Genomic DNA, 26,528 nt, shown 5'->3' with positions numbered 1-26,528 from the left:
ACCCTCCACCTATCTACTAATCACAAAGTCAGTAGTGTTTCGTCATCCGGTTGCCAACTCTGCCAGTCAGAGGGGAGGGGAAGGGGATACACCGCTCTACAGTAATTTGAAAGTGATTGTAGTACCAGTTTTGGCCACAATCTTACATACGGTTCCTTTAAGCTTTGATTTACAATATAGTAGGCTCTCTATTGATTTTAATGAGTAGGCCTAGGCCTTAAAGTTACAGTATTTCTATCACAATTTAGCAGACTTTGACCTTTTGTTGGTTTTTAACAAAATTCTGACTATGATGTTCCTTGTATTGCATCATGAGCACTGCGCCTATTGCATTCTACTGTTGTTAGCCTTAAACCTAGCTCACTCATTATGCTAAACCACATCTCCCTCCATTGGAAGAGCAAGCTGCATTGAGCGTAATAAACTGCATTTAGAATGGCAAATCCATATTTCTAGATATTTTGGTGAAAGTAACTTAAAAGTAATGCAATAGTAGTGTAATGCCTTACAATTCAGAGACAGTAATATTATAATGTAACAAATTACTTTTAAAAGACAGTAATAAGTAATACATAATACATTATGATTTTGAAGTAACTTGCCCAACACTGCCTGTAATGCCCCTCATATGGATTTTTGCTGCCAGAGTCCTTATATCAAGCCCTAAAGAACTTGGGTGTGATCATGGACAGGGATCTAGCATTTGCCAAACAAATAACCTCTGATCAAATCTAGCTTTTCTCCTTTGCTTTCTTGCAAATGCATGAACCCATTCAAGCCTCCCTTCACTGGCTCCCAGTACATTATAGGATTAACCTAAGAATCTTACAGTTAACTTACATCTTTGAAAGGTCAAGCCCCCACCTAACTTTCAGATTTGTTACATAATTATACCCCAGCAAGAACACACAGATCCTCTGACCAATTTCTCCTAACTATCCCCAAAACTAATTTCAAATATCGAGGAAATCACACTTTTGCAGCTGTAGCCCTACAACTGTGGAATAATCTGCCCTTTCATGTCAGGTTGGCCCCTACACGGTCCTCAATCAATAAAAGGTAATTTTTTGAGTGAAGGTAGGCAAATTCAGAATTTTACCAGCATGTTAATGCATTACATCATGCACACACATTTCTTATTGCCTCCTCAAGAACAAGTTTATTCCAAAAAATTATTTAGAAAAATCTCAAATGCATCACTCTAGGTGCCACATCTTAAAAATAAATACAATGCACATAAGGTTAACAGAAGTGGCAAAAACTTTATCGTTATTTACACATTAAAAAATGTTTCTTGGCGTTTTTAATAACACAAGTTATCTTACTGTAAATAGAGTATAATGTGAGACATACAATGTCAGTGTCCACTAAAATAACATCCTTTGCGGTCTTGGTGTTATAAGGTGGAAATGGACAGAAAAAAAAAATGGTTCCAGCAGGCATTGGCACATATAGAAGTTGCTTGATACATTCTGTTCATTTGAAAGTGGATAATGGAATTACGTGATATATCTGTGAAAACAGTTATGATTTCCAGACAAAGCTTGTTAATGTACTATTGTAATTGACACGAGAAATCACTGCATGTAGATGTAACAATAGTGAGTGTTAAACTGGTCCTCGTTTACCTTTAACGTCATAGTTGTACTAATAAAAGTAATATATCACCAAAGAGATATTACTTCAAACCAATGTGGAGTGTGTGTGTGTATGTGTAAAAGGTAATGGAACCCTGTAGAAAAAAATAATCAATTGCTTCATGAGTATGGCATACCAACTGCATAAAAGACTAGGAGCCATAAGTAACTTGAATAGGGCTCTAATGCCTGATGGACACTAAACAGTTATATACAGTAAACTGAACATTCAGATTTCTTCAGGCATATCCTTAAGATACGTTGGGTGACTTGAGCAGGCCACAGAAAGAGTCCACTGATTATTAGTACAAGTATGTGAGCAATTTGATCTGGCTTTCATTTTTACAAACTCTGCATCATTTTCCTTTTCTTCAGCAGGCGTTCCCTCCAGTCGTCGGGTAGGACCTCAAAGTTAGCGTTTTTCTCTGCTTTCCCCCTGCAAAATTGAACATGCCAGTTGAACATGAAATTAGTCATTCAGTCACCACAACTAAGTGCCACTTTGCCACAATGCCACATTGTAATTCCATTTCCATTATCTGAATCTCTCTCCATGGTAATAAAGGCAAGTATATGATGTCGGGAAAATGCATACGTGAGGAGTTGCTGGTGCTTCCACTCTTCAATGCGCCGGCTGTTCAACTGGTCACGGTCTTCATCACTAGAGCTGCTCTTCTCCTCCTCATCAAGCTCTTTCTGGATGTTCTGCCACTTCTTCACTAAGGATGGCATCTTAGTCTTGCTTTTCTTTGTCTACAAACAAATTAATGTGATGTATAACAGCATAATCATCCTATCTTCTCAGTAGCATTTAGCTCTAGTAAGGGAGAACTGGGGAAGTTAAGACACTATTTTCTTAGGTTGACCTATAACTATGGGAGTATGAGGCACAAATAAGACTAAAGCATACAATACATAGGTGTGTCTTCAACCAAATCCTTAGCAGTGTGCCTGACTCAGAGACAAGATAAGAGCAGAGACTTTCTAATGGAGACAGCACTCAAAGAATCTCCAATAGAAATGTATGGGGTTAGTTCGTAACGCAAACACGGCAGTCGTCTACACATATTCCGCCGCCAAAAGTTGCCATGTGAATACATCATGCCAATCATGTGGTATGGTGTGAATACAACGTGCCAATTATCTGTTGTGATCTTGTAGCTGGAACGAGCTTGATGCCGTGAAGCCTTGCGCAAGCACAGTTCTGCCCGAAAAAGATGCCTGACAAGTGCCCAAAATGCGTTATCATGTTCAATATAGATGCTCAACTGTTTGACAACATTAGCAATATTTATAAACAGATCATAAATAACATCATGCTCTGAATATTTGCAACTGAAAATGGCAAAACAAGACAGACGTTGCCCGCAAGATGGTAAAAAAAACTAGGGCTAACTACTAACATAGCACTATGGGCCATGGATTTTCTTCTGTCATTTTGTGGCACAATAGCTGCTATGCCACATTTAAAATATGAAAAATAATGTTAGTTTGTTATGGGTAGAATGCGACACACAATTTAAATATTTCACTTAAATGTATGTAAACATGAGCTGGTAAGAACGACCACTGGTTGGCTTAATAAGACTCACAGCTATGAGGTTGGGAAAAGTGCCCACATAGTTCACACATACAGCAAGTAATGTCTAGAACATTTCTAATGTCTAGAAAAAGGGAAAAAGATTCACGCTAAATTCACAGGGCCCTACAAGGCATCGGCGGAGAGGTTTACTCATTGCGCAGCTCTGTACCCAGTACCACTGGCTACCGTAACAACTCCTGCTGGTATCTTTCCCTCGAAATATCGACTGCTCGCCATTAACATTGGATCAAACTTTAGGTCAAACCTAGTGTAGATTTCAAGCACTAACGGTGCTTACACACAGTTGCGTTCCGTCACCACATGCCAGTGGGTGTTCCCGACGGTCAAGGGTGTGTAGCCTACTATGCAAATGCCTTGAAGTAGGCCTATAACCATAATTTGATTGGCTGGTGCCTTCCGTTGCTCTCCGTCAGTGCAGCAAAAGTTGAACTTTTCGACGGGGGCGACAGGAGCAACGAGATGCAACGGACCCACAATTCAGTTCGGCGTCGGATGATGTAAGCCCATGTAAAGTGGACGAGATACGTCTCCAGCACTGCACTGCACGCAACTGTGTGTAAACACTAACTCAGTAGCTGCAGAGCAAATCCCAGTCATTCTCATCCATTCACAAACACACACCTTTTCCTTCTTAGACTTCTTGGTCTTGTCCACCGGCACTGCCTTGGCCGTCTCTAGTTCCGGAGCAGCTGGCAGCTGGGAGGCTGGAGGCGGGGCTTGAGCTGGAGGAGCTGGGGGAGCAGCGGCCTCAGGGAGCACAGCTGCAGCAGACACTCCCCAGTAGGCCCCTCCAGCCAGCACAGGAGCTGCAGAGTACAAACAGCCCATGAGAACAGTGCAATACTGCAGCAGCACAAACAGCCCATGAGAACAGTGCAATACTGCAGCTTGTGTGCCACAACTAGAAATATTGAAATTGTAGAACTACTTGTCCGTTTCTCTGAATCTTGTTAATTATCTAAATAATAAAATGAAGGTGTATTAACTTCAAACGTACATTTCAGATTTAAGATTACTTAGTTAACGGTGATATTGGGAATGACATGGTAAGAGCCATTTGTCTAGCTGGAGCTTTACATTTTCAACCAATAATCTGTACTTTTATTTGCTTAAAGCGGAGTCAACCATGGCTATATGGGTAAGCACTCCAGAAATGTTGTGTAGCTATAGACTACAACCTTAATCTGGCAATATAGTCTGTCAGGACCTATTGTACACTCATTAACACTTCATGACGACCCTCACCTGCTATGGTAGATGACTGGGTATAAAGGACAGCACTGCTCCCAATGGTGACTGTTTTGTTTGTCTGCCCACTGCCAGGGGCTTTGCGTTTCTGAGCTTTGACCGTGATTCCCAATGAGGCTGCTGCTTCTGCAGACTGCAACACACAAACACAAGAACACATTCATTTTGTTGAGTCTTATCAAAATTTCCTAAAGTATGGTACAAATATGAAAACTCTGATCAGTAGGTATGCTTCCCATGACCTTGGTGTTGTTCACACCATGTTCAACCAGTTGACCTACAGGAAGACAGGCACACCTTTATAAATGGTCCCAGTCTACCCCTAGTAGCGTTGCAATAACATCATACCTCTGCGTCATGTCAAGCTACACAACTTGACATAGATACGAAATTTACTGCATCACCTGGTCACCAGGATTTTCAATCCCAGGGTCATTGCTTGACAAATCAGACAGAGTCCAGGAAAATGGTTGCCGCAGCACACGTTTCACTAATGTGATCATGTTTAGATATTACAATTAAATTCCAATGTTTTCATTATTTTTTTTCACCCTCAATTATAAACCTGCATAAACCTCATCTTAGGAACTTGAGCTAAGATTATTAGAGCACAGACAGACCTTGCTGTCTTCTGTTCCCGGGGCTGGTGGCTCTCCTTCTTCATCCTCCATCTCCACTTCTTCGATCTCTCCATCATCACTGAGGGGGGGAGGGGGAGGAGGGGGAGGCGACTCTGGGGGTGGCGGGGGAGGGGGCGGAGCCTCAGAGGGAGGGGGGGGGTCCTCTGGAGGCAGAGGTGGCTGTGGAGGCTGGGGCGGCTGCGAGGTTGGAGCCATTGGCCAGTAGGATGTTGGTGCTAAGGCAATAGATGAGGGGAATGTTAATTATAAACTTTCAAAAGCATTTCTCACATAAAATAACGGATTTATATATGACTGCAACATGTGTTAACACATCAGTGGAGCGTGCCCCCAAACTGGTCTGCACCTGTCAGTGCACTGGTGGAGTTGGTCAGTGCTGCTCCATCTTGCTGGGTGCTGGAATTGGCGGTTTTGTTCCCCTCTTCCTCTTCCTCTTCCTCCACCATGGGGAAGTCCCACTGGGAGGCATTGGTCCGGTCATTCACATAGAAGTATCGCCTTTGTTCTCTAGAGGTGGAGAGACAGAGACACAGGTGCATCTCAAAAGCTGCACTCCCAACCAACCACTTGCACCAGAGCAGGAGAATAAGGGGGTGTCTGTATTACCCCACTGAACTGTGGTTGAAGTGTAGGATGTGCTGAGAGGGTATGTTCCAGCCCAACATAGGAGCCAGGAGGATCGGGGTAAGGATGCTGGGGATACCAATTGGCAACCCACCCTCTAATGTTTTTCTTTTTTTAAATTAACCAAAATAATAATAATAATGAAGAAAAAAAAAAAAACATTTCCCTGGAGGGCCTGAAAAGCTGATTGACATAACATGTTCAAAGTTTGTTGACATCACACAGTCAGTTTGAAATCATACTCACACAGACAAGCACACAGTCCCCCAAGATGCCGAGAGAAAGCATCTTCAAAACGCGCAGGGGGGGGGGGGGGGGGCAACAGGAGATTTTTTTCTTTACAATGGCATCATGTAAAAGCAGTATGAAACAATGTAAGAGAATTTGTCTGACCTGTTGGATTCCACGTCAAGGCAGTCTTCGGTTGTGACACGCCCCTCTTCCAGGAAGTCACTCAGTGTAACCCAATCTCCTGCATTTGTAGGGGGGGGGGGCAGTAGTCCTGCAAAGTGCAAAGCTTTCGCACGCGCAACCACCTCTGCTACGAGCTACCACAAAAATTCTGTCCTCTGACACACGAAAGGTCTAGGGGGTTCCTCTCTGTTCTGCTTGGCCAAGAAGGCTAGCCATTTTTGATGCTCCCTTACGTCAGCTAGAGCACACCACCACCTCAAGTGTCTCTTAAAAATCCACCGTTCGTTGACACTCCCCTTTTAGGTATGTGAGCACATCGTGGTCAGGGTTTACTTTCTGCCCGCTATCAAGGGCAATCATATCAGAGGTCACAGTTGTACGGGAGGGGCGGAGGGTTCGGGGGAGGGGTGAAAGATGTGAAAGGTAAGGAACGCGTACCTGTCCCAGTGGCAGGACCAGCCTTTAGGGGCGGCGTTAAGTTCATAATGTTTTATATGCTCGGCAGCTTCCTGCAGCCTGCGCCGGAGGTAGGATCCATTCAACGCACCCTCTCGCCAGTCTGCTATGCGCGTCTGTAGAGGGGACAGGGAGGAGGAGGAGGAGGAGGAGGAGGAAGAAGCAATGGTTTTAACATAACAAACAGAAGAGTAGGGAGGGGAAAAAGAAGGAGGGGTGGAGAAGTGGGAATGTCAAAACTGCAATATCTGAAATAATTTAACAATGTCTGTTCAACAGGGATGCTCCGATCAGTTCTGGGGCCGATCACTGAAATCAGTATCTGCCGATAACGATTACCTATCACAGGATGGGCATAGAAAGAGAGTGCAGAGCTCTACATTAACTTTGTGTTTCCAGGAGCACTTGTGCCAAAGTTAGCAAATTTAGGCATACAGTCCTGCACTTAACAACTTACACATAATGTAACATTACACTGCAGCGACCAGGTGCAATGGATTAAGAATGACTGACAACATTTACAGGAAACAAAATTTAAGCATATTAATGCCTACTTTATTTTTGGTCAGTTTTATTTTTCTATATTTTGTTTTAATATCATGAATTCTCATATATTCAGTCTGTCTATCAAGTATCCTGCAAAATGTAATATATTTGTGAATCCATCTGTGGCAAATCCAAATGTCCATTGTGATCCATCTAATTCCATACTGCAGGCCTACTACTACTACTACTACTACTAAAATAAATAGCGCATTTTCCCTTCCACAAAACCCAGCATAGCCTAATCAAAGATATTTATTTTAAATGACCCCATAACAGGTTCTTTAATTTAAGCAATGTATCTGTTTATAAATAATATTCTTGATAATGTAGGCCAGATGTGTTTATTCCAAGGTATTTCCAAGGTAACAAGCGCAGAATCAAAAACGTAGAAAGCTAAAGGATTTGGGTTTAGCAACAATGACATCAACTGTAACCTAGCAAACTAATCAACTAATAATCATGTCCGTTCTTTGCCTTAGGCCTAGCCCATTCCAAAATCTTTATTAATCTCATTAGCTCTGCACACACAATGGCACAATAAGTCATTTTTATGATTTGTTTTCACAGACACTAACTTACATTGACATTGGCAAAATATTTTTTCATTTATGTACTTTTGCTGAAGCTTTGGCTTTCCCCCTAAACTCTAATTATTTTAGTATAAAGATCATTTGGGCATGTATCATTTGGTCATTTTTTTTCCACTCGCAGGCCATCATTTTTAGTGAATGAAATGGGCGCAGTGTAGAGCGTCCAGAATTTTGCATCATTTGGTCGGCTTTTCCAATCGGTCTTCAGAGAGTACTCCGATCAAACTATTTTGAGTGAATATCGGCCGATAATGATCAGCAGCAGACTGATCGGAGCATCCCTACTATTCAACCAGTGTCTTGACAACAGCTCACCTCTGTCTGTAGCAAAAGGAGTTGAAAGTTAGATATGGCCTTTTTGTTGATCCCCAAAAATTCCATTTTGCTGGTTAAAGTGTTAGCAAGCTCTCCAATCTGGAACTGAGAATAAGATACGAATCAACAACACAGTTACATAGTTACCTTCTTATTTCCACTACCGTTATTGATAAATGCTGAATTTAGAAATAAATTCTGGTTAGCAAGCAAACCAGAAGAAACCACTGTAGTGTAAAATTAAAAATGAATTTGATTAATTCTTGAATCCATCACATTACTAAAGAGATAGTAAATTAAACCAGTAATTGATACAACGTCTGAAACAAGCCCTGGGTCTAAGCCCCCAACATCGTCTTCCAGGCAGCGCTGCATGGAAGGCACTAGGGTTATGGTTAGGGTTAGGTGCCTTGAAGTCGACGGTAGCAGCGCTGCCTTGAAGTCAACGGTGGGGGCTTAAAACACCATCAAGCCTGAAACTGCTATTAGGCCATGTTTCAATGAGATCATAAAAGTAAGAAAAAAGTGTTATGTTTGATATACAGGTCACTTTAGGTCAGGCAAAATCTCACAGGCTCATCTGTAAATTGCACATTTCTGGTTACGCCCCTGCTATAGACTACCATTGCCCAACCGTTAAAGTTGTATGTTGCATATGCCCACTAAATCAACCGAACAATATGTAGAATTTTCAAGACTCAATAATGCATCAATAAAATTATGTACAGACTGGTGTCTGGTGATATGCATGAATTGTATTAGTGAGATCATATTGAGTTTGAGTGTGTTAAACTTAGAAGTCCCTATGTACTAAGGCAGGGTTCAGAAAGCATCATTAGACCGAAACATGTCATAGATTCATTACACCCCAACAAAATATGACAAAGGCGTGCAACCACTCTTACTGCAGTGCTATAAACAAACCAAGCGATGATGAGATCTACCTTGAGGTCTGCAGGCTCTTCCTCTTCTTTGGGCTGCAATCTGGAGATAACCTTCTCCTTGTCATCCTCATCGGGCTTGTCCAAAGATTTGGAATGTGCTGGACAGAAGACAGTAGATGTATCAATACCATGCGGGCAACATGGATAAATGTTGTATGCTGTTGATGTAAATGCTTACATTTTGAGACAGATGTGTATTAATATGCCAAGGATTGTTCATTGCGAAGATAGAGGTACTGAGGTAGCCTTGCTCAGCCAGTTTTTTGTCAGAATCATTTGGATTTGATTATGGTGAGTGTTTCAACCTTGCCCGAAAGCCAACACAAATTTACCCCACCCCATTTGAGGATGTCAAATGCCTTAATCACTGTTTTCTGTTCGTAAGTTATTGCGCTGTCAAATATCTTGTAGAACAGAGGCTGACAGAATCTAATCATCTCGTTTCTCCAGTGGCAGCGATTTTGTTGTCAACTAAATCAACTCAAGCGTGCTAAGGTGACGTAGATCAGTGGTTCTCAAATGGGGGTACGCGTACCCCTGGGGGTATGTGAAGGCACTCCAGGGGGTACGTGAGATTTTAACCCTTAGAAGCCGATTGACGCAACGTGCGTCAAAAAACACACCCTTTCTTCTCTGTTACATTGCTCCGCTGTTCATAGCAGCGAGATGAAGCCTTTATTGCGTGACAGAGCAGAAGTGGGGCTTTCCAACGAGACCACGCACTTGTCTGTACGTTAAAGTATGAAGATTAAAACAAATCATGAAATTAAATCAAAATTGCATCATATTTACAGTCTATACTTCTCTGCGTTCACCTGCACACCCATTACTCTCGTTTGAATTACTCGCGAACCCGTGAACGCATAGATAGAACGCAAGCATATCAGATGAAAGAGGAGACACAAGGCTATCCATTGGTACCAAGTATGTCGATACTTCTGGCTTATGAAAACAGACTAACTGACTGCAAAATAATAACATCATGTACAAAAACCAACTGCACACCCATTACGCTCGTTTGAATTACTCGCAGACCTGTGTTCGGATAGATATGCCACGCATGTCAGATGAAAGAGGAGACACATAGCTATCATTTGATACCAAGTACATCCTTCTGGGTTATAAAACAGACGAAGTGACAGCAAAATAATAACTTCATATAGCTCGATTTACCTCACGTATTTGTCTGTTTTTGTGGCAAAGCATGTTTATAATCCAACGCTATTGTGTGTTTCTTTATGGCAAAGAATGTTCATAATCCGGTTTTGAGATCCTAGCAAATTCCTGCATGGCATCCAATTCAAGGCTCACATTGAATCCCAATTTGTTCGACAAAGAAACACCTTTTTTGCCTTTACTTTGTTCATGGCAATGCAGTAAAAAGTTGTAGAGAACCATGAGTGCAGAACGCGAACACGTAAACTCGGGTCAAGTCAGGTCAGATCAGATCAGTTCGTGTCACAGATATGGAGCGCAGAAAGGTCATTTTTGATCACTAAATAAAAAAAATGGCATTCATTTCTGTAAGGCGCACACCACATATGTCTGTAAATTGCTTAGCCCCAGAGAATCCTTCCACCATGGCAATGATATTGCCAGATTCAGGACAGTCTGCCCTACACACACATGAAATGCATGTAGAGCTATGAGCTTGCTGTGGTGAGATACATGTCAAAATATAAGAATTTGTATAATACACTTTTTATATTTTAATTCTTTAAAAACCACAACATATAAACAATATATAATATGGGTGTGTGGCACTTACAATGACCAGAATAAATCCTTATTAATAAAGGTAGTGAAAATGCCCTAAAAACAGCTTAGAATCCATGCAAAAATACTTAAAAAACAATTATTTAATAAATATATATTATAAATATATATTAAATATTGTATGTGTTTATCAGTTCCAAAGTTTAATAAATTAGACACTGATGGCACAGTGCTCTGTTTTAAGTCTTTTTTTCAACTAAAAATGCTTTGCGCTGGTTAGGTAACAACCCATCCAAACGATCTGATTGGCCCGAACACATCCTATTTGAGCATAGAGACTTCTTGATGGAGTGACTCCAGACCAAATTTCCTGCCCTCAAACTTTGCGGGTGGGATAAATTCGGGCTGACTTCCAGGCTAAGACAGTGGCACAAACACTACAAACTTACTCAACAAAACAACAGACAGAAGGAAAGTGAGACGATATCTGATCTGATAAAATTGTAGGAGCTGAAGGAGCAAACAATCAGTGTTAATAATCTAATAGTAAAGTTTGTGTTTGCCTGATGTTATCCTCTTGCACTAGTTAGTAGATGGAATTGATTAGCTATAATGTGCTATAAACAGGCGTATTTTGACTTTAGATTAGGCATCTTGCCATAACTTCTCTTGAGTAGTTTGGTCACCTCAATTGACCGATCCCAAGCCCCTCCTCCCACTGTCAGTCCCATAGTTACTGTTGCTAAGTCGGACAAGTTTGCAGGAAAGTGTGCGAGAACGCGTGTTCAACATGGGGACGCAGCACCCCCATTTAGCCGAGTGCAACAGTATGCTGGATTTCTGGGCGTCAAGTAATATTGATATATTCAAAAAACAGAGGTCAGAAAAGCCTTCAGTATGCAGATGGACACATTCACAATGTCCGCTGTTATCAACGAGGTGGAACACCACAAATTGAGGACAAACCAATCCGGTGTCGTCAGACATCCCAACCTGCAAAAAGCCATTTCAGGGAGGTACCCCCCCCCCCCAAAAAAAAATAAATAAAAATAAGTAAATAAATAAAAAATTAAATAAATATCAATAAAAAATTACTTTAGCCTTCTTAGATACTGAAATAGTGATGAATAGCCTATGTTTGTTAATTAATTGTCTCTACTCAGCACACCAAATAAGGAAGGCCTATTAGAAATTGTGATAATAAAATATGTAGATTTTGGTAGTTTGGTCTTTATGTAGCCTTGGCAAATAGCCAGTAGGCTAGTCTGGAATAATATGCAGATGAAATGACACTTGTTAAACTCACCTCAGCATGTCTTTTGCAATCATTTAACCCGCCAAAGTCACTGTTAGCCTACAAACAGTGCAGCATGCAAGACTATTGTTATTTTGAACTCTTATGAGACAAGGGTACACTTTCGTGTAGTCTGATGTGAAATGGGTCCTTTTTGGGGGGCACTCTGCCTCTGCCATGACGCTCCTGTTCCTACTGAACAGAACATGAAACAGGCCAATCAGGATGCTCTCTGTCTTGAACAGCCACACACGCACTACATCTCTCTCTCCATCCCCGTCGTGTGCGCGCTACACTCAGATGCACACACGATTTGAAGTTTCGGTCTCGTGTGCGCGCTCTTGCTCGCTCGCTCTAGATTCCGGGAGATTTTATCTAATTTGCGGGCATCAGGGAGCCGTTATCAATATGCGGGAGACTCCCGGAACTTCCGGGAGACTTGGGATGTCTGTGTCGTGGATCTTATGGGATGCATGTTAACTGGGGATAAACAATTAGCACGTTATCACGAGCAGGTAGTTTACCGTATTTGCTGCAGATGTGACTCTGATTCAATAAACAGGTCTGTGCAAAAATATGTTGTCGACGTGTCCATAACAAAATCTAACCATATTTCGAGGATTAATAAGACGGGACCAAGTGCTGCAGATCCAAGTTCCCACGCAACTTAGGAGAGTGACTAGCCTGTTAAGCAGCTCATGTTGGGGTGGAGAGATAGCTTCTCTTCGGTAGGCCGATAGCCTACTTATTATTTTGAATGGCTGCTTTAGAAGGAAGAGTTCAAATAAACATGATACAAGTGTATTGAAAAGAAACCACTCCGAGTTCAAACCCATATCACGCATGACATATGTTTGCAGACGTGATTTGTCTTGCACTAGACTTCATCAGTGCCCGCTTATGCTATAATTAATTTAAACATAGGCAATGTAGTAGCCTAGGTCTAATATTGGCGATTTCGAGACTGCATAGCCTATATAGCAAGGCATAGTTTTAAATTTGCACGATTCGATCTTTAGAAGACATTGGCTATCTCTCGTTCAGCCATGCAGTAGGCTATTATTGCGTTCATGTGAAAAAATGATCGTTAGCTTATTTCTGTGAACAGTCTTCTATCCCAAGTTAAACATGGCAAGGTAGCAAAGCTGAAAGTAGGCTTATTCTTGTTGTGTGTAAGGCAATACGTGATTGAAGGTGTAGCCTTTTGCGCGTCTTTCGTATGAATGTGCGAGTTCAGTTCCTGCAAGGTAGGTATAATTTTTTGCGTAGGCTTATGTTGTCGTTTCATCAGTGGAAACCAGATTTAGTTATGTTTTTGTGTGTAGTTATGAACACAAATAAAGGCAACATTTTCGTACACACTCAGATTTCTTTACTGAAAAGTAGCTATCCAAAGTTATGCAAAGTTAGGCCTATGCTATGTGTGTTAACGTTTCACACGGTCAGGATATCGGATGTCACTTCTACAAGTATCCCAGGCTTATCTTTGAACCTTTTTGAGCTCTTTAGTTATTTAGTTACTTAGGCTACTCGCAAAAGAAGCATTATAGCATTCGCATAACCGGCGTATTGTCATACAGAATGGACACTAGAAAATTCAAAATTGACCGAGGTCCTCCGAAGTCCTCATTGTGACATAGTAAAAGGGGGCGGGGCTTGGGATCGGTCAAATTGACATTTGAATAGAGTCCCGAAGTGTGACGTAGCGGCAGAATCACTGGATCTAAACAAACTTTCGAAGTGGCACAAATAGCATTGAATGTAGACATGTGGCATCATTTCTAGCTAATAAAAATAAATATATCAATTTAAACGTGTTTTACCTGCTAGGCAGCAGCTTAGCCACATAACACGGGTTCCCTGGCAGGTGTAATAGAAAGAAACAAAATTCCAGTGGATATTTCACGTCTTCTCAAAGACTGGCGGCTGTTAAGAGTGACATTTTTTGCCAAAAAAATAAAGCCAAAACACGTCCGTGAATTTAAGGATTTTAACCGCATGCTGTGAAGTTACATGCAGGTCTCTTTTACGGAGGAAACCCATGCTAAAATAAAACTCTGTAGTCACGAATTTGATCGTGTTGGTATGAATACATGTTGTAGTATGTGATTCCTACAGTGTAAAACATATATACTAACGTCTTAGAAACGTTGTAAAATTATTGAAATAGATTAAGAAAGCCACCGCTATGGTGATTTCTAATGGTAGATTGATTTGTTTAGATCCAGTGAAATTGCTGCCTTGGCAACGCTACGTCATGGCTTCGGTACTCTATTAGAGCCCGACCGATCTATCGGCGGGCTGATATTATCGGCCGATATTAGGCATTTTCCAAACTATCGGTATCGGCATTTATAATGGCCGATAAATGAATATTTTAAAAATAAAATAAAAACGGACGAAACACCCTTCAACCATGTCATGAGTGTTGGCGTTGTATAGTTTGTCCTCCAGAGGGCACTCTACACCGTCCCTGCTGGCAACACTCGTGTATAACGCGCCACACATCCTGCAACCTGCTGATCCAGCCAGAGTCGGGCAGAGAGAAAGTTATCCGCAAGTGAGGTGAAGTGTGTTCATGGTGATTTGGTCACGAGACATACATTGCTTGAAATAACAATTAAAAGAACATCCCCATCAGTTCTCTTAACTCAAATAAGCATGACAAAATTCGTGAAAACAAAGTCCAGTTTTGCTGCTGTTAAATAAGCCGAGAGTGAAGCGGAATTAGCTAGTTACGTTGTTACAGTGTAGTTGACTGTCTGTCCTTTTAACTTTTGACAATGTGACTGAAGATGTATTTCTTTAATAGTGTGACAGTTATAGCAGTGAGACGTATCATCTCTCCCCGGCCTGTTATTTTGAAAGCGTATGTTTTACAATTTGCAGTATGACGTTATCCATTGCTAAATTAGTGCTCATCATAGACTAGCTAACCACAAAGCTAGCTAATGCTATGAATATCAGTGGAAGACCGCTAACGTTAACAAAATGAGCTTGGAAACCACAACGAACTTATTCTGCCTAAATAAAGTAATGATTTATTACTAGTATATCTGTAGTTACAGTCCCTGCATTGTAAAATGTAAATTAGACGTGAAAGGAGTGAACATTTAGACATAGAGAAAAAGTATCAAACGTAGCTTGTGCAAAACGTAGCTTGTGCATAAAAGTTAGCTTTTCTTTTACACGTGTGTGAAATCCAATGATGCAAAGTGTGCATTTCAGACTGTCGTTCAGCCGCAGCAGAGTTACATAATGGATTTAGATCACTAAATAGTAGGTTTTAGAAGACAGGCAGCAACAGATGATTGAAAATGGTTTGATGTAGCTTGATGGAAATAATTTTAAAAGTGCAGGTAAAGGGATAAGCAAGCTGACATTGTAATTATAAGGTAGCTTATAAAAGGCAATAGGGACTAATTATTACACACGCACACTCAAACATTTAAGAGTGACCCTTATCTTGTTTAATGATAATACAAATGATGATGATAGTAATAATGTCATCATTATTTTTTCTTGTTAAGTTTCTATTTTTATACATTTTATTTATCAGAACTTTAATATATTTCGATGTTCCTCTGTTCCACTGTGACAATATTATTTAAAAATTTAACACGTTTTTGAAATGCATTATCATATTATTTTAGTCAATACTCATAAATAACTACAAATAACTAATGTTAGGGAAATCTGTTAATGTTTTGTTGAGCGTTTCTGAAAAAAAAATATATATATCGGAATATCGGATTTTTAAATCAACAAATATTTGTATCGGTATCGGCCTTCAAAATCCTTTATCGGTCGGGCTCTAATTTGAATGCAGTAGTTATAATTTCAGCGTGGTTCATGATGCTACCTATTAGTGAACCGACTGCACGAGCACAGACACACACACAACCCAATCTGCTTGAGTGCAGCTTAAAGAACCAGTGTGCTGCAGGAGTTGATATTGTATCTATTTCTAAAACGCTATTTCTAAAAAGAATGTTTTTTTTCCTTGATCCTTCTCTTACTATAAGCTCGTAAAATATACATTTTGGTGTTATTCCAGATCTAATTAGACACCAAGATATCACAAAATCAGTGCATTTATTCTTACTACTGTCACTCTGTTCTTGTGTGTCCAACCCAGTCTTGTCAGAGCTTCGGCTAGTGGAGTCTGGGCTCAGGGGACGCAAGAAAGTCTTCCACTTCTTCTTGGTGGCCAAGTTGTGGGGGCCTTCTTGACTAGCTTCAGAGCAGGGGCTGGAGCCTCCAGCACTGCCATCCCCTTCTTCAAGAGCACGGAGCTCAGCCTACAGTTTTGAAAAAACAAAGGTACGTTTACAACTAATTATTTAGCAGACACTCTAGTCAGAACGTACATAGAATATCATACAGTATCTATGTACATTATTTGTCAAGACCCTTGCTCTATCAGCTACAAAAACATGTCCTTTCCATTTTACAGTTTATCAATTTTACATTTTGGACTCCAAATATATGTCTAACCTTTTTCCTCTCTAGAGCCAGCTCCAATTCTATTGTGTCTTCCTCTGCCTCCGAGTTCACTGGTGACTGACTCCTGCTTGGCTGGTTGCTACAGGAGACGCTGTCCAAGTCTCTTGGTGCTGGTGACCCAGAGGGGTGGGTACCATCGTCATCCCCATCTGTGTTGTCCATCTTCCCTTCCACAGCAATCACTCTCTTCCTCCATTTCTCTTCCGCCTCTTTTACCTCATCTGGAATTAATGGTGCAAGGAGAGAGGCTGCAACACCTCTCCTCTCCTCCTCCTCACTGGTTAGGGCCACAACACTCTCCATCACTTCCTAAAAGGAAATTAAACAAAAATGTATAAAGCTAAAAGCTTCTGAAATGAGTAAAAACTGAAATTTGAAATTGAAGTCCCTAATCAGTCTATGCATAATGAACACCATTTGTGTACAGCATGTAGAATTTCTGATGTGTTCTTTTAATGTGTATAATGCAGACGTCCACAGTGCTGATCAGGGGTGTGATTGGCAAAGGTAAAAAACTTTAGTGCATTGGTTCCCAAAGACTGGGTCGCAGGAGATTTTATTTGGGTCGCCAGCATAGCCTAGTGACAATTTATGTTGTGTAATAGGCCTAGCTTTCTTTTAGGATCTAGTTTGTTAACAGTCACGGTTTTGTCATAACTCCTTCTGTGCATTTTTGCATTTAGAATAGCTCTAAAACTAGGGGGCGAACACATTGCAGAGGGGACGCCAGAGCGTGGATATCTCACTGGCAAAATTAAACAATATTTCTGTCGGGCGTTATTTGCTGTTTACATCGGAATTGTCCACGGTGTTATGGATCCATTTGTCTGCAACGCAACATAGGCTACAAGAACATCTAGAAATACAAGAGCAGCTTACTGCTGAAGAGTGATGATTGCGTAGCATGCCAGAATATCCCCAAACTCTTGGATGTACATTAAAATGGATCTTTTTGGTAAGCTAGTCATTTCCAAGCTGATGGTGCTCAAAATGCAACACAACCGTGTTCAAAGCAGGATGAGGACAACCTAAGGTTGTGTGTGTGTACAAAACTGAGCTAGAACATGAACTGAATATATTTAACATTGTCTCATGAGTGTAATTGAGATTGCAGAATTGTGGGAAAACTGAGGAGCCAGTGCATCACCAAACCCTAGTAGTGGGCCAGACCAGGCGCTAGATATCTATCCAACCACTTAGATATGGCACTGTAGAAAGGTTATAGAAAAGTTTGAGAACCTGTGGCCTAAAACATCGACATTTTGGTCAATATTGGTGCATGGTTGCATGTTAGGTCTGAAGTGAATTGGGTCGCGATAGTCTGTCATTTTAAAAAAGTGGGTACCCAGAAAAAAAGTTTGGGAAACACTGCTTTAGTGTACTATAGTGTTGGCTACCGTATATATAATTAATTTACCTATCACCTACACTTCATAAAATACATGGGGGAAATCCTATGCAAGGTGGCACTAGAAAAGGGCCTTAAAGAAAATATATTTGGGGCATATGCTAGGGGGGTCCGCCCCCCCCCTTAAAAAAAACTCATCGGATCTTTACGAATTGTGTGGGTCTCATTCTCAAACGGAATTCCGTTTAAAAACGGAAGAATCACACCCCTGGCTGATATCATTTGAGCTTTTCAACATAGAACTTCAGTTTGTGCATCAGCACTTTATGAACATCAACACATTGTAATATTAATAACCAAGAGAATTTGTCACTGTAATCCCTATAATCATGATAGATTTTCGTACCATTTTATTGTTAACACACTACAAAACCAAGCTTAACAACAACCACTCAGCAATACTACAACTTACTTTCTTTTTTGCCTCCTTCTTCACGATTGGGTCGCTGGCAGAAACGGCCGCATGTTGTTCAGAGTAATATGCTGCAGTTTGCGATACACCATTACCATTGACTGCGGAGCTGTGGAGCCACAAGGGGAACTCATCTTAACACAACATACTTTGCAAATCACTATCCACAATACGTTATGTAGTCTAATCAAGTTGAAGGTGCAGTCAGTGATTTTAACTCAACACCTTTACCTTCTATCCGCCTTGTGGACTCACCTGTCTGTGTAATGCTGTAGGTCCTGTACCTGGTGGGCTAGGTAATGAGGTAGTTCCCATGCTACCTCATTAGTCTGGGTGTTCCAATAGTAGTAACACCCAGTATTCTCATCCCATACCTCCTGCCAATCACCCATCTCAACACCAACTGCAAAAACCAAACATTTTTACATTGACATTAATTGACAGATGTTATCCAAAGCACCTTAGACAAAATGCACTCCAACAAGCTGTACAGCTGCAGCTCCCTGGGTATTGAAATCATGTTTTAAGTGTAGACAGCACTTTTCTGTAGAGCTACAGGAGCAAACTAGAATGGCACTCCGTAGGGAGCATATCTGTGCCAACTGCACCTCAGATCTACTGGCCAGATTTTCATGAAGGATAGTGGAAACTTTGCTTTCTGTAATTCTACTGCCACAGTTTCAACTCATGACGCAAGATGGGTATTGATCTTTATCCATTTAATTACGCATTTACAGAGACCTATTACAGTCTCACTGGAGCAACTTGTGGTTAAGTAACAGGAATCAAACCCATGACTTTTTGGCTTCCGCTTTGTTATAGCAAAGCCAAACTATGTACACATTTACCCCCACATTCTTCTTTCCCCACATTGTTAGCCAGCTTGCATCATGCAAAGAAATGCAAAGTCAATCATGTCAATCCTTTCCTGAAACTGTCCGTTTAGATCCTTGCATAATTATGCTGAAGTACATTTTTGAGTATAAAATCCATTGAAGTTTTGCTTTAATCTTTCATCATGGCCGGAATAGTCTTCAAACAAGTTGAAGTGGAATGGCCTGCCTACAGTACTGCCACCTGCACTCACCACCAGCCAGTGAATACTGCGTGTTGTACTGGAACGCTTGAGCTTCTCCGTTCTGCTCATGTGTCTGCTGCTCTGGTTTGGGTTCAGGGCGTGGAGGAGTAGGGGCTGGAGCAGTGCTCTCAGCAGGAGCCTCATCTGGTGGAGCTGGCTGCGTAGTTATGGCATCAATTTCCTGCACATGACATGACATTTGCATTTACATTTATCCAAAGCAACTCCCTGGGTATCAAACACTGTTCAGATCACAATTATTCAACACAATTACGCAAAAAAAAAAAAAAAAAAGTGAATTAAATTTAATTTTAAACTTAAGCTCAATTCAACTGAAAAACACATTAAAAAATATACATGCAAAAGAAATAATGCACACAACAGTTACCGGTGGGAAAAGGGGTGCGACAAAAGCAGGGTATTATTGCAAAACAAAATGCACCAAAAGCATTGTTATATTTCCATCATGTTGTATTCTTAATCAATGAAAGTAATAATTGACGAGTAATCAATTCATTTCATCAACTACACAATCCCAAAGCAATATTGAATTTGACATACAAACAATGCTGACCCTCAGGCTGGGGAAAAAAACATAAAATTCCCATCTATATAATGCAGAAAACGAATTGGAATATCAAGCAAATTACTAATTCAATCCGATCCATTAAACCAGGAATGCCAGACTCATAATTCAGTGGGCCGGTTTTGTTGGAATAAGAACTAGTGAGGGCCGTCGCTGTCAGTCATTCTCATGGTCGTCATCAATTTTTTGCATGGGTATCATATTGTTGATTGATAATATACTCCTTTACTATACCCACATACGAGCAAACAAGGCATAAAGGTACTGCGATATAAAGAATAAAGAAAAAAATATTAAAAAAATCTTTGTATATTCCCACAAGGTGTTTAGGTGCTCTGAAAATGAGAACCAAAGTGATTTTTTAGACTTGTAAGGTCTGCTGTTCAGACCCTGAAGGAATTTATTTTATGTTCATTGTTTTTTGTGAGAGTGTTTCTACTTATCTCAGTAAGGAAAATAAATCAAGAGCCTATGTTGAGTACAAATATGTCTTCTGAAGGCTTAAACAGAGCCCAGCCAAAAACTCCAATAACATTTGTATCAACTTTGAGGGACAGCTATGACCATGCAGGATTATCCAGACCAAACTTGACGATTTTGCTACATACTATTCCTATTTATGTACCAGCATGCAAAATTTGAGCCTCCTACATGGTTTAGTTCTTGCGCTGTGGGCTTGTGAACTTTGACAAAAAAAGAGCCCGAACAAAATCGACACCCCCCTCCCTCTGTAAAACTGGCTGTATCTTGGAAAGTATTGATCTTACATAAGAGTAATTTTACAGTGTGTCTCCTGAGTAACATAGGTACACCTGGTAATTTTTTCGGAATTTTTTGAGACCTAAGTGCGTGGGCCCTGGTTGAATTGACGTGGAATGACCCAACTGGATGTAAATATCAAAACCATATGTGTTTTTCCCCCCATATGGACAGTACTCTGTAACTTCAAACAACAGGGCCCTATGTTGAACACAACAGGAGTTCCGCTTGAAGTTATTGAATCACTATCAGACCTATGGCAGACAACAATTCGGAGCAACTAGGAAATTACTTTTTGCAGGTTAGGATGTGCAACAAATGACATGGTGTAATCATACTTACAGCCATAAAATTAGCTAAGGTGCTGTCGATGTCTGCTGACTGGTTGAGTTTAGTCTTTGGAGCAGATGGCTGGATATCCACTTCATCCTCTTCATCACTATCTTCATATGCCCCAAGAAGGGATAAACCCTCTGAAGAAAATAGAAGTAATCTCAGATAAACATACTTTTCATAATTTACATCAACCATTTTGTTCGGCTATGAAACAGCCTACATTTTCTTTTATTATTATTATTATTATTATTATTATTTTCAGGAAAGGATAACAAAAGTGGATTATTGCATGATTGTGCCCTAACGTTAGCAAACACCAAAAGTAAGATTAGATTAGATAGTAGGAAATAACCAGGAGACATCAGGCTTTGGGGTGAGAGAAATCACTTCGAGGAGAATGAAGGGGTTGATGTGGCGATACTCACGTGTGGTTTTCACTGCTGGTGTATTCATCTCTTTAATAGTTTCTCTCAAGATTTCCTGTCCATCACCTTCTTGTTCGTCTGAAAAACACATTGTTCTTATTTAACAACATCGACCTCTTTTTTATAGGCTCTTCGTCAAACGATGCCAGAGGCTGTCGCGACACCGTAGAATACTGTCAACGTTAGATAACAATTAACTGCTACATGTGGTAATAATGGTTATTTTAATGCATTTCCTGATAGATAAAATGACAAGTGAGGCCAAATGTTACAATGTTACAGCTAGTTATCCCGGCGCCTTGCTTCGCAAAACCATGCATAGGTAATGTTAACGTTGACTTATCAGCTTGTTAACTACTCAATGGATTTCAGAGAAATGCCGAAATAGCTTCTACAGATCTATATTAATGTAAAAATGATTGAAAATCACATTGATTTGAAAAATGCGTAACGCCATTTACCAAATTAACAGGTTTTTGCATAACATTACAAAACACTAACGTAAATGTTACGTTACACTAAAATGGTCATGACTAGCTTGTCGGTTTAGTAAACGTTAGCCAAACTGCATAACTCTGCGCCCATTAATGTAATTTTAAGAAAACAGCTGTACATTATGGACAGACTAGAAGTAAACGTCACTTGTATAATATACATATATATAAATATAAGTGGTATTGGGCACAATCTAGAGCAGCAAAGGTTGGAACTTACATAGTGTTGGCTAAGCTAGGCTTTGACAAGAGGCCCAAATAGCCAACACAGCATTCTTTTCAACATCGCGTGCTGATTCAGGTTAGCCAACTTCAAGCGTAACCGGTGGTCTACAACGCAGCTTTTGTTAAACGATAGATTACGAACGATTCACTAATGTTAGAACTAGTTGTGAGTGGTCCGCATGCTAGCTAGCAACGATCTGCATTGACGAACTCGGCTATCTGAACTTCCTACATCGCGGCCTAGCATGAACACAGCTAAGTTGTGTCACTTGCTAACATTAGCTGCTAGCTTCTAAACAATAGCATGGAGCGGCACTCGTTGCAAGCTGCTGTTGAATATCTTAGGCCTGGTCTTGTATTTGAGACCAAATACCACATATAAGCTAACGCAGCATAATTCACAACAAAACAATAATCTTTACTGAAGTAACTTAACATTAGCTACCATCTGATCCTGATCCCAACACGTCTTCTCGTCCACTCGACGTGCCTGCGCGATGTCCAGGTGGAGAGAGCTGTAGAATTGTTCTTCGCCCAGTTCCTGAGCGATTTTTCTTCCCCATAGTTGAACCTCTGAAGCAAGCCGTCAGATGTCGATGGTTTCGGTCTGAAATTGACAACATCTGTGATGTTCTTCATTGACCACTAGAGGGAGTTGGTTCTAAAACCAATTGTGTAACTGCGCAGGTAATAAATAGGCCTAGAAACTATTTATTCCCACATTTCCCAAACTACTATCATGTGTGTCACCCTTGCCCGTCGTTTTGTGCCAATGTAGCCTAGCCTACCTGCTATTATGTTAGAATGGTAATGGCCCTTATGGCGAATTATATATTGTACAACCTAGTGATGGGGACGAGACCGCCTATGCCGAGTCCGAGTCAAGACCGAGTCTTTGAAGGGTCGAGACCGAGTCTGTTGGTTTTCAAATACAGTCGAGTCCGAGTCAAGACCGAGTCTTTGAGGAAGCAAGTCGGAGTCGAGACCGAGTCCTTTAGGAGTCGAGACCGAGTCGAGACCAAGACCATAAAAAAATGTCAGTTTTCATATTCATAATTTAATATCAGCCCAGTTAATAATCAACCATTAGGCCTACAGACTAAGCTAGATTGGGAATTGTTTAAAGGAGCAGTCTTAACGTCTTAATATGGACTATGCTGACCTACAGACACTCACCGGCAGCAGAGCCATAGAGATAAATAAACGGCTCTGATGGCAGTATCTTTGCATTGCACCATGGGATGTCATTTTCAAATAATGCCGGTCAACATTGCATTTTATTATTATTGTTGTTATGTGTTGTGTGTTTTTTTATATGAACATAAAAAATGTGTTGGTCTCGAGGACTGAAATTACGAGTCCTTCTCCTCCCACTGTGGTCCGAGACAGAGTCAAGACCGAGTCTTTGAAGGAACGAGTCCGAGACGAGACCGAGAAAGCAGAAATTGGTCTCGAGACCGGACTCGAGTACTACATCACTAGTACAACCCCAAAACAGAAAAAGTTGGGACGTTGTGTAAAATGCAAATAAAAACAGAATGTCATAATATACAAGTCTTGTAAACCCATTATTTAGCAGCAAAAAGAACATAGAAAACATATCAAATGTTGAAAATGAAAATGTGGACTATTTCATGGAAAGTATATGTTAATTTTGAATTTGATGCCAGCAACATGTTTTAAAAAAAGTTGGGACGGGAGCATGTTTACCACTGTGCTGCACCTCTTCATTTAACACAATTCTATAAATGTTTAGGAACTGAGGAGACCATTTGCTACAGTTTTGATAATGAAATGTTGTCCCATTACTCCCCGATATAGGATTTCAGTTGCTCAACAGTATGGGGTATTCTTAGTCATGCTTTCCATTCCATTATGCACCTAATTTGACAAATCTGGACTGCAGACAGGCCATCTTAGCATCTGGACTCTTCCTCTATGGAGAAATACTATGTGCAGAATTCATTTTGTCATTGTTTTCCTGAAATATTCAAGGTCGTCCCTGGAAAAGACATTGCCTGGATGGCAGTATATGTTGCTCAAAACCTGTATACATCATTCAGAATTGATTGTGCTTTGCCAAATGTGCAAGATGCCCATGCTGTAGGCATTAATGCTCCTCCACACCGTCATAGATGTTGGGTTTTGAACTGAGCACTAAAACAAGTTGGATAGGTTGGATACTTGGATAGGCCCTCTCCTTTTTAGCCCAGATGAGTCCATGATTTCCAAAAAGAATGGCAAACTTTGATTGGTCTAACCACAGGACCTTTTTCCACATTACCTCAGTCCATTTTAAACAAGCTCAGGCCCAGATAAGAGGGTGGTATTTTCTGTATCATGTCTCAATACAATTTTAGCTGTTACAATTTTGGCTGCAGTTTTTGAATTGAGTATCAAACTGGGCACATAGACAATGGTTATCAGAGGTTTTCCTGAGCCCATACAATGACAGGTCTGGAAACAGGTCTGGTGTTGATGCAGTGCCATCTGAGGGTCCAAAAGACCACGGCTATCCAATTTGTTTTTCAGCTATTTCCCCTGTTTGCAAAGATTTCTCTGGACTCTCTGAATATTTTAATAATAGTATGTCCTGTAGATGATGAACTCCCTAAATACGTCACAATTACATGTTAAGAAGCATTAAAATGACATTGTTTCATCATTTGTGCACACAGGTTTACACAGAGTGATGAATACCCCTACATCTTTACTTCTAAGAGACCCTACCTCTCTGGGATGCTCTTTTTCATACCCAATCGTGTTGCCAGTTACCCTAATTAGTTGTGAAACATTCTTCCTTTTGTTTTCTTTATCTTTTTTTAAACATGTTGCTGGTGTCAAATTCAAAATTAACATATATTTTCCATGAAGTAGTCAAATTTGTCATTTTCAACATTTGATAATTGTCTGTGTCCTTTTTGCAACTAAATATGAGTTTAAGAGATTTGCAGATTATTACATTCTGTTTTTATTCACATTTTACACAACGTCCCAACTTTTTCTGTTTTGGGGTTGTATATTATATTATATTGGGGCAGCGGTGGCCTACTGGCTTTGGGCATGGAACCGAAGGGTTGCCGGTTCGATCCCCGGCCCACTAGGAAAAATGTGGGCGGGGGAAGTGGTTAAGCACTGCTCTCCCATGCCCACATCCACGGCTGAAGTGCCCTTGAGCAAGGCACCTAACCCCTCACTGCTCCCCGAGAGCGCCACTGTAGCAGGCAGCTCACTGCTCCGGATTAGTGTGTGCTTCACAGCTGTGTGTTCACTGTGTGTGTTTCACTAATTCACGGATTGGGATAAATGCAGAGACCAAATTTCCCTCATGGGATCAAAAGAGTATATATACACTTATACTTATATATAAACACATAATAGGCCTAGGCCTAAAATACTCTGACTCTCTTTCGCCTATAGCACGATCATTGCCTGTTTTCAAGACATCAGTATAATGTTAGCTTAGTATTATTTATGATGACTATGAATAACTAACAGAATAGGACAATAAAGACTCTATACTATACTACTATACTATACTATACTCCAGCCAACACACTTTCACCCTCTCCGACGATCTATACCTTGCTGCAAGAGCATTTGTTTTAGATAGTATGTTCTTCCACAGCATACATGTTTCTCCCAGTACCTTTTTTCATCTACGGAATATTGCAAGATTACGTCCCCCAGCCCTCTCTCAGCATGGTGCAAAAGTGCTGGTCAATGTTAGGCCTGACTATTCCATCCTGTCTGGCATCCTTAATAAACTAGCCTACTTCACAGGCTCTAATTGAAAATTCTGCAGAAAGGATCATCATGCCCTCCAAATCAACCAGCATCTTACACTTTCACTGGCTTCCATGTTGCCTATAGTTTTAAATTAAATTTAAAATCCTGCTTCTCACATTTAAGGCCCTACAGTACATAGACCTCATCATGCTCCCACAACCTCCATGGAGAACAGCACTGCCTACCTGCTCATAAGGATCCTCTTCAGTATGATCCGCACAAATACCAGCCATGAACCTCAACACCATGGATGGAAAATCTTTTTGTCCCACCAGATACGGCATTGTGAACCTCTTCAGAACCCCTCCAGACTTGAAAAGGAATATAAAAACCTAAGAAATCTACAAATCTAGCATGTTCATCATGGTTACTTACAGTATTACTTCTTTAATTAGTATCACTTGTATTTCTGCTGTATTTATTATATAATAATAACAACAACAACAACCATCATTATTATTATAATTGTTGTTATTGTTATT

The 26,528-nt window shown here is 40.5% G+C and overlaps 1 protein-coding gene across 1 annotated transcript; it reads right to left on the bottom strand.

Moving 5' to 3' along the window:
• Window positions 1–1,242: 1,242 nt before the first annotated feature.
• fnbp4 (formin binding protein 4) lies at window positions 1,243–22,863 on the bottom strand. Its single transcript, XM_076303417.1, has 17 exons — window positions 22,703–22,863; window positions 21,539–21,616; window positions 21,120–21,250; window positions 19,442–19,613; window positions 18,610–18,757; window positions 18,355–18,463; window positions 16,526–16,843; window positions 16,134–16,329; window positions 9,019–9,116; window positions 8,075–8,179; window positions 6,606–6,739; window positions 5,476–5,636; window positions 5,109–5,344; window positions 4,486–4,621; window positions 3,862–4,046; window positions 2,233–2,390; window positions 1,243–2,073 (listed from the first exon to the last, which is right to left on the bottom strand). The coding sequence occupies exons 1-17, from the start codon at window positions 22,818–22,820 to the stop codon at window positions 1,980–1,982; spliced, it is 2,577 nt and encodes an 858-aa protein (XP_076159532.1). The 5' UTR covers window positions 22,821–22,863; the 3' UTR covers window positions 1,243–1,979.
• Between the last annotated feature and the right edge of the window lie 3,665 nt (window positions 22,864–26,528).

The sequence above is a fragment of the Alosa pseudoharengus genome, unplaced genomic scaffold (genome assembly GCF_046254945.1).
Source record: "Alosa pseudoharengus isolate Yale_2024_CS ecotype anadromous, Long Island Sound unplaced genomic scaffold, YU_APseudo_1.1 YU_APseudo_1.1_scf_10, whole genome shotgun sequence".
Taxonomy (NCBI): domain Eukaryota; kingdom Metazoa; phylum Chordata; class Actinopteri; order Clupeiformes; family Clupeidae; genus Alosa; species Alosa pseudoharengus.
The sequence above is the reverse complement of the archived record's forward strand: the minus strand, read 5'-3'. Positions and strand labels throughout refer to the sequence as shown.

Coding starts and splice junctions, on each gene's coding strand:
- fnbp4 (XM_076303417.1), bottom strand. CDS start 22,820: ATGGGGAAGAAAAATCGCTCAGGAACTGGGCGAAGAACAATTCTACAG. Junction 18,758..19,441: donor GCAGTATTCACTGGCTGGTG/GTGAGTGCAGGT, acceptor TGGTTTTTGCAG/TTGGTGTTGAGATGGGTGAT. Junction 16,844..18,354: donor AGAAGGAGGCAAAAAAGAAA/GTAAGTTGTAGT, acceptor ATTTCCTTTTAG/GAAGTGATGGAGAGTGTTGT.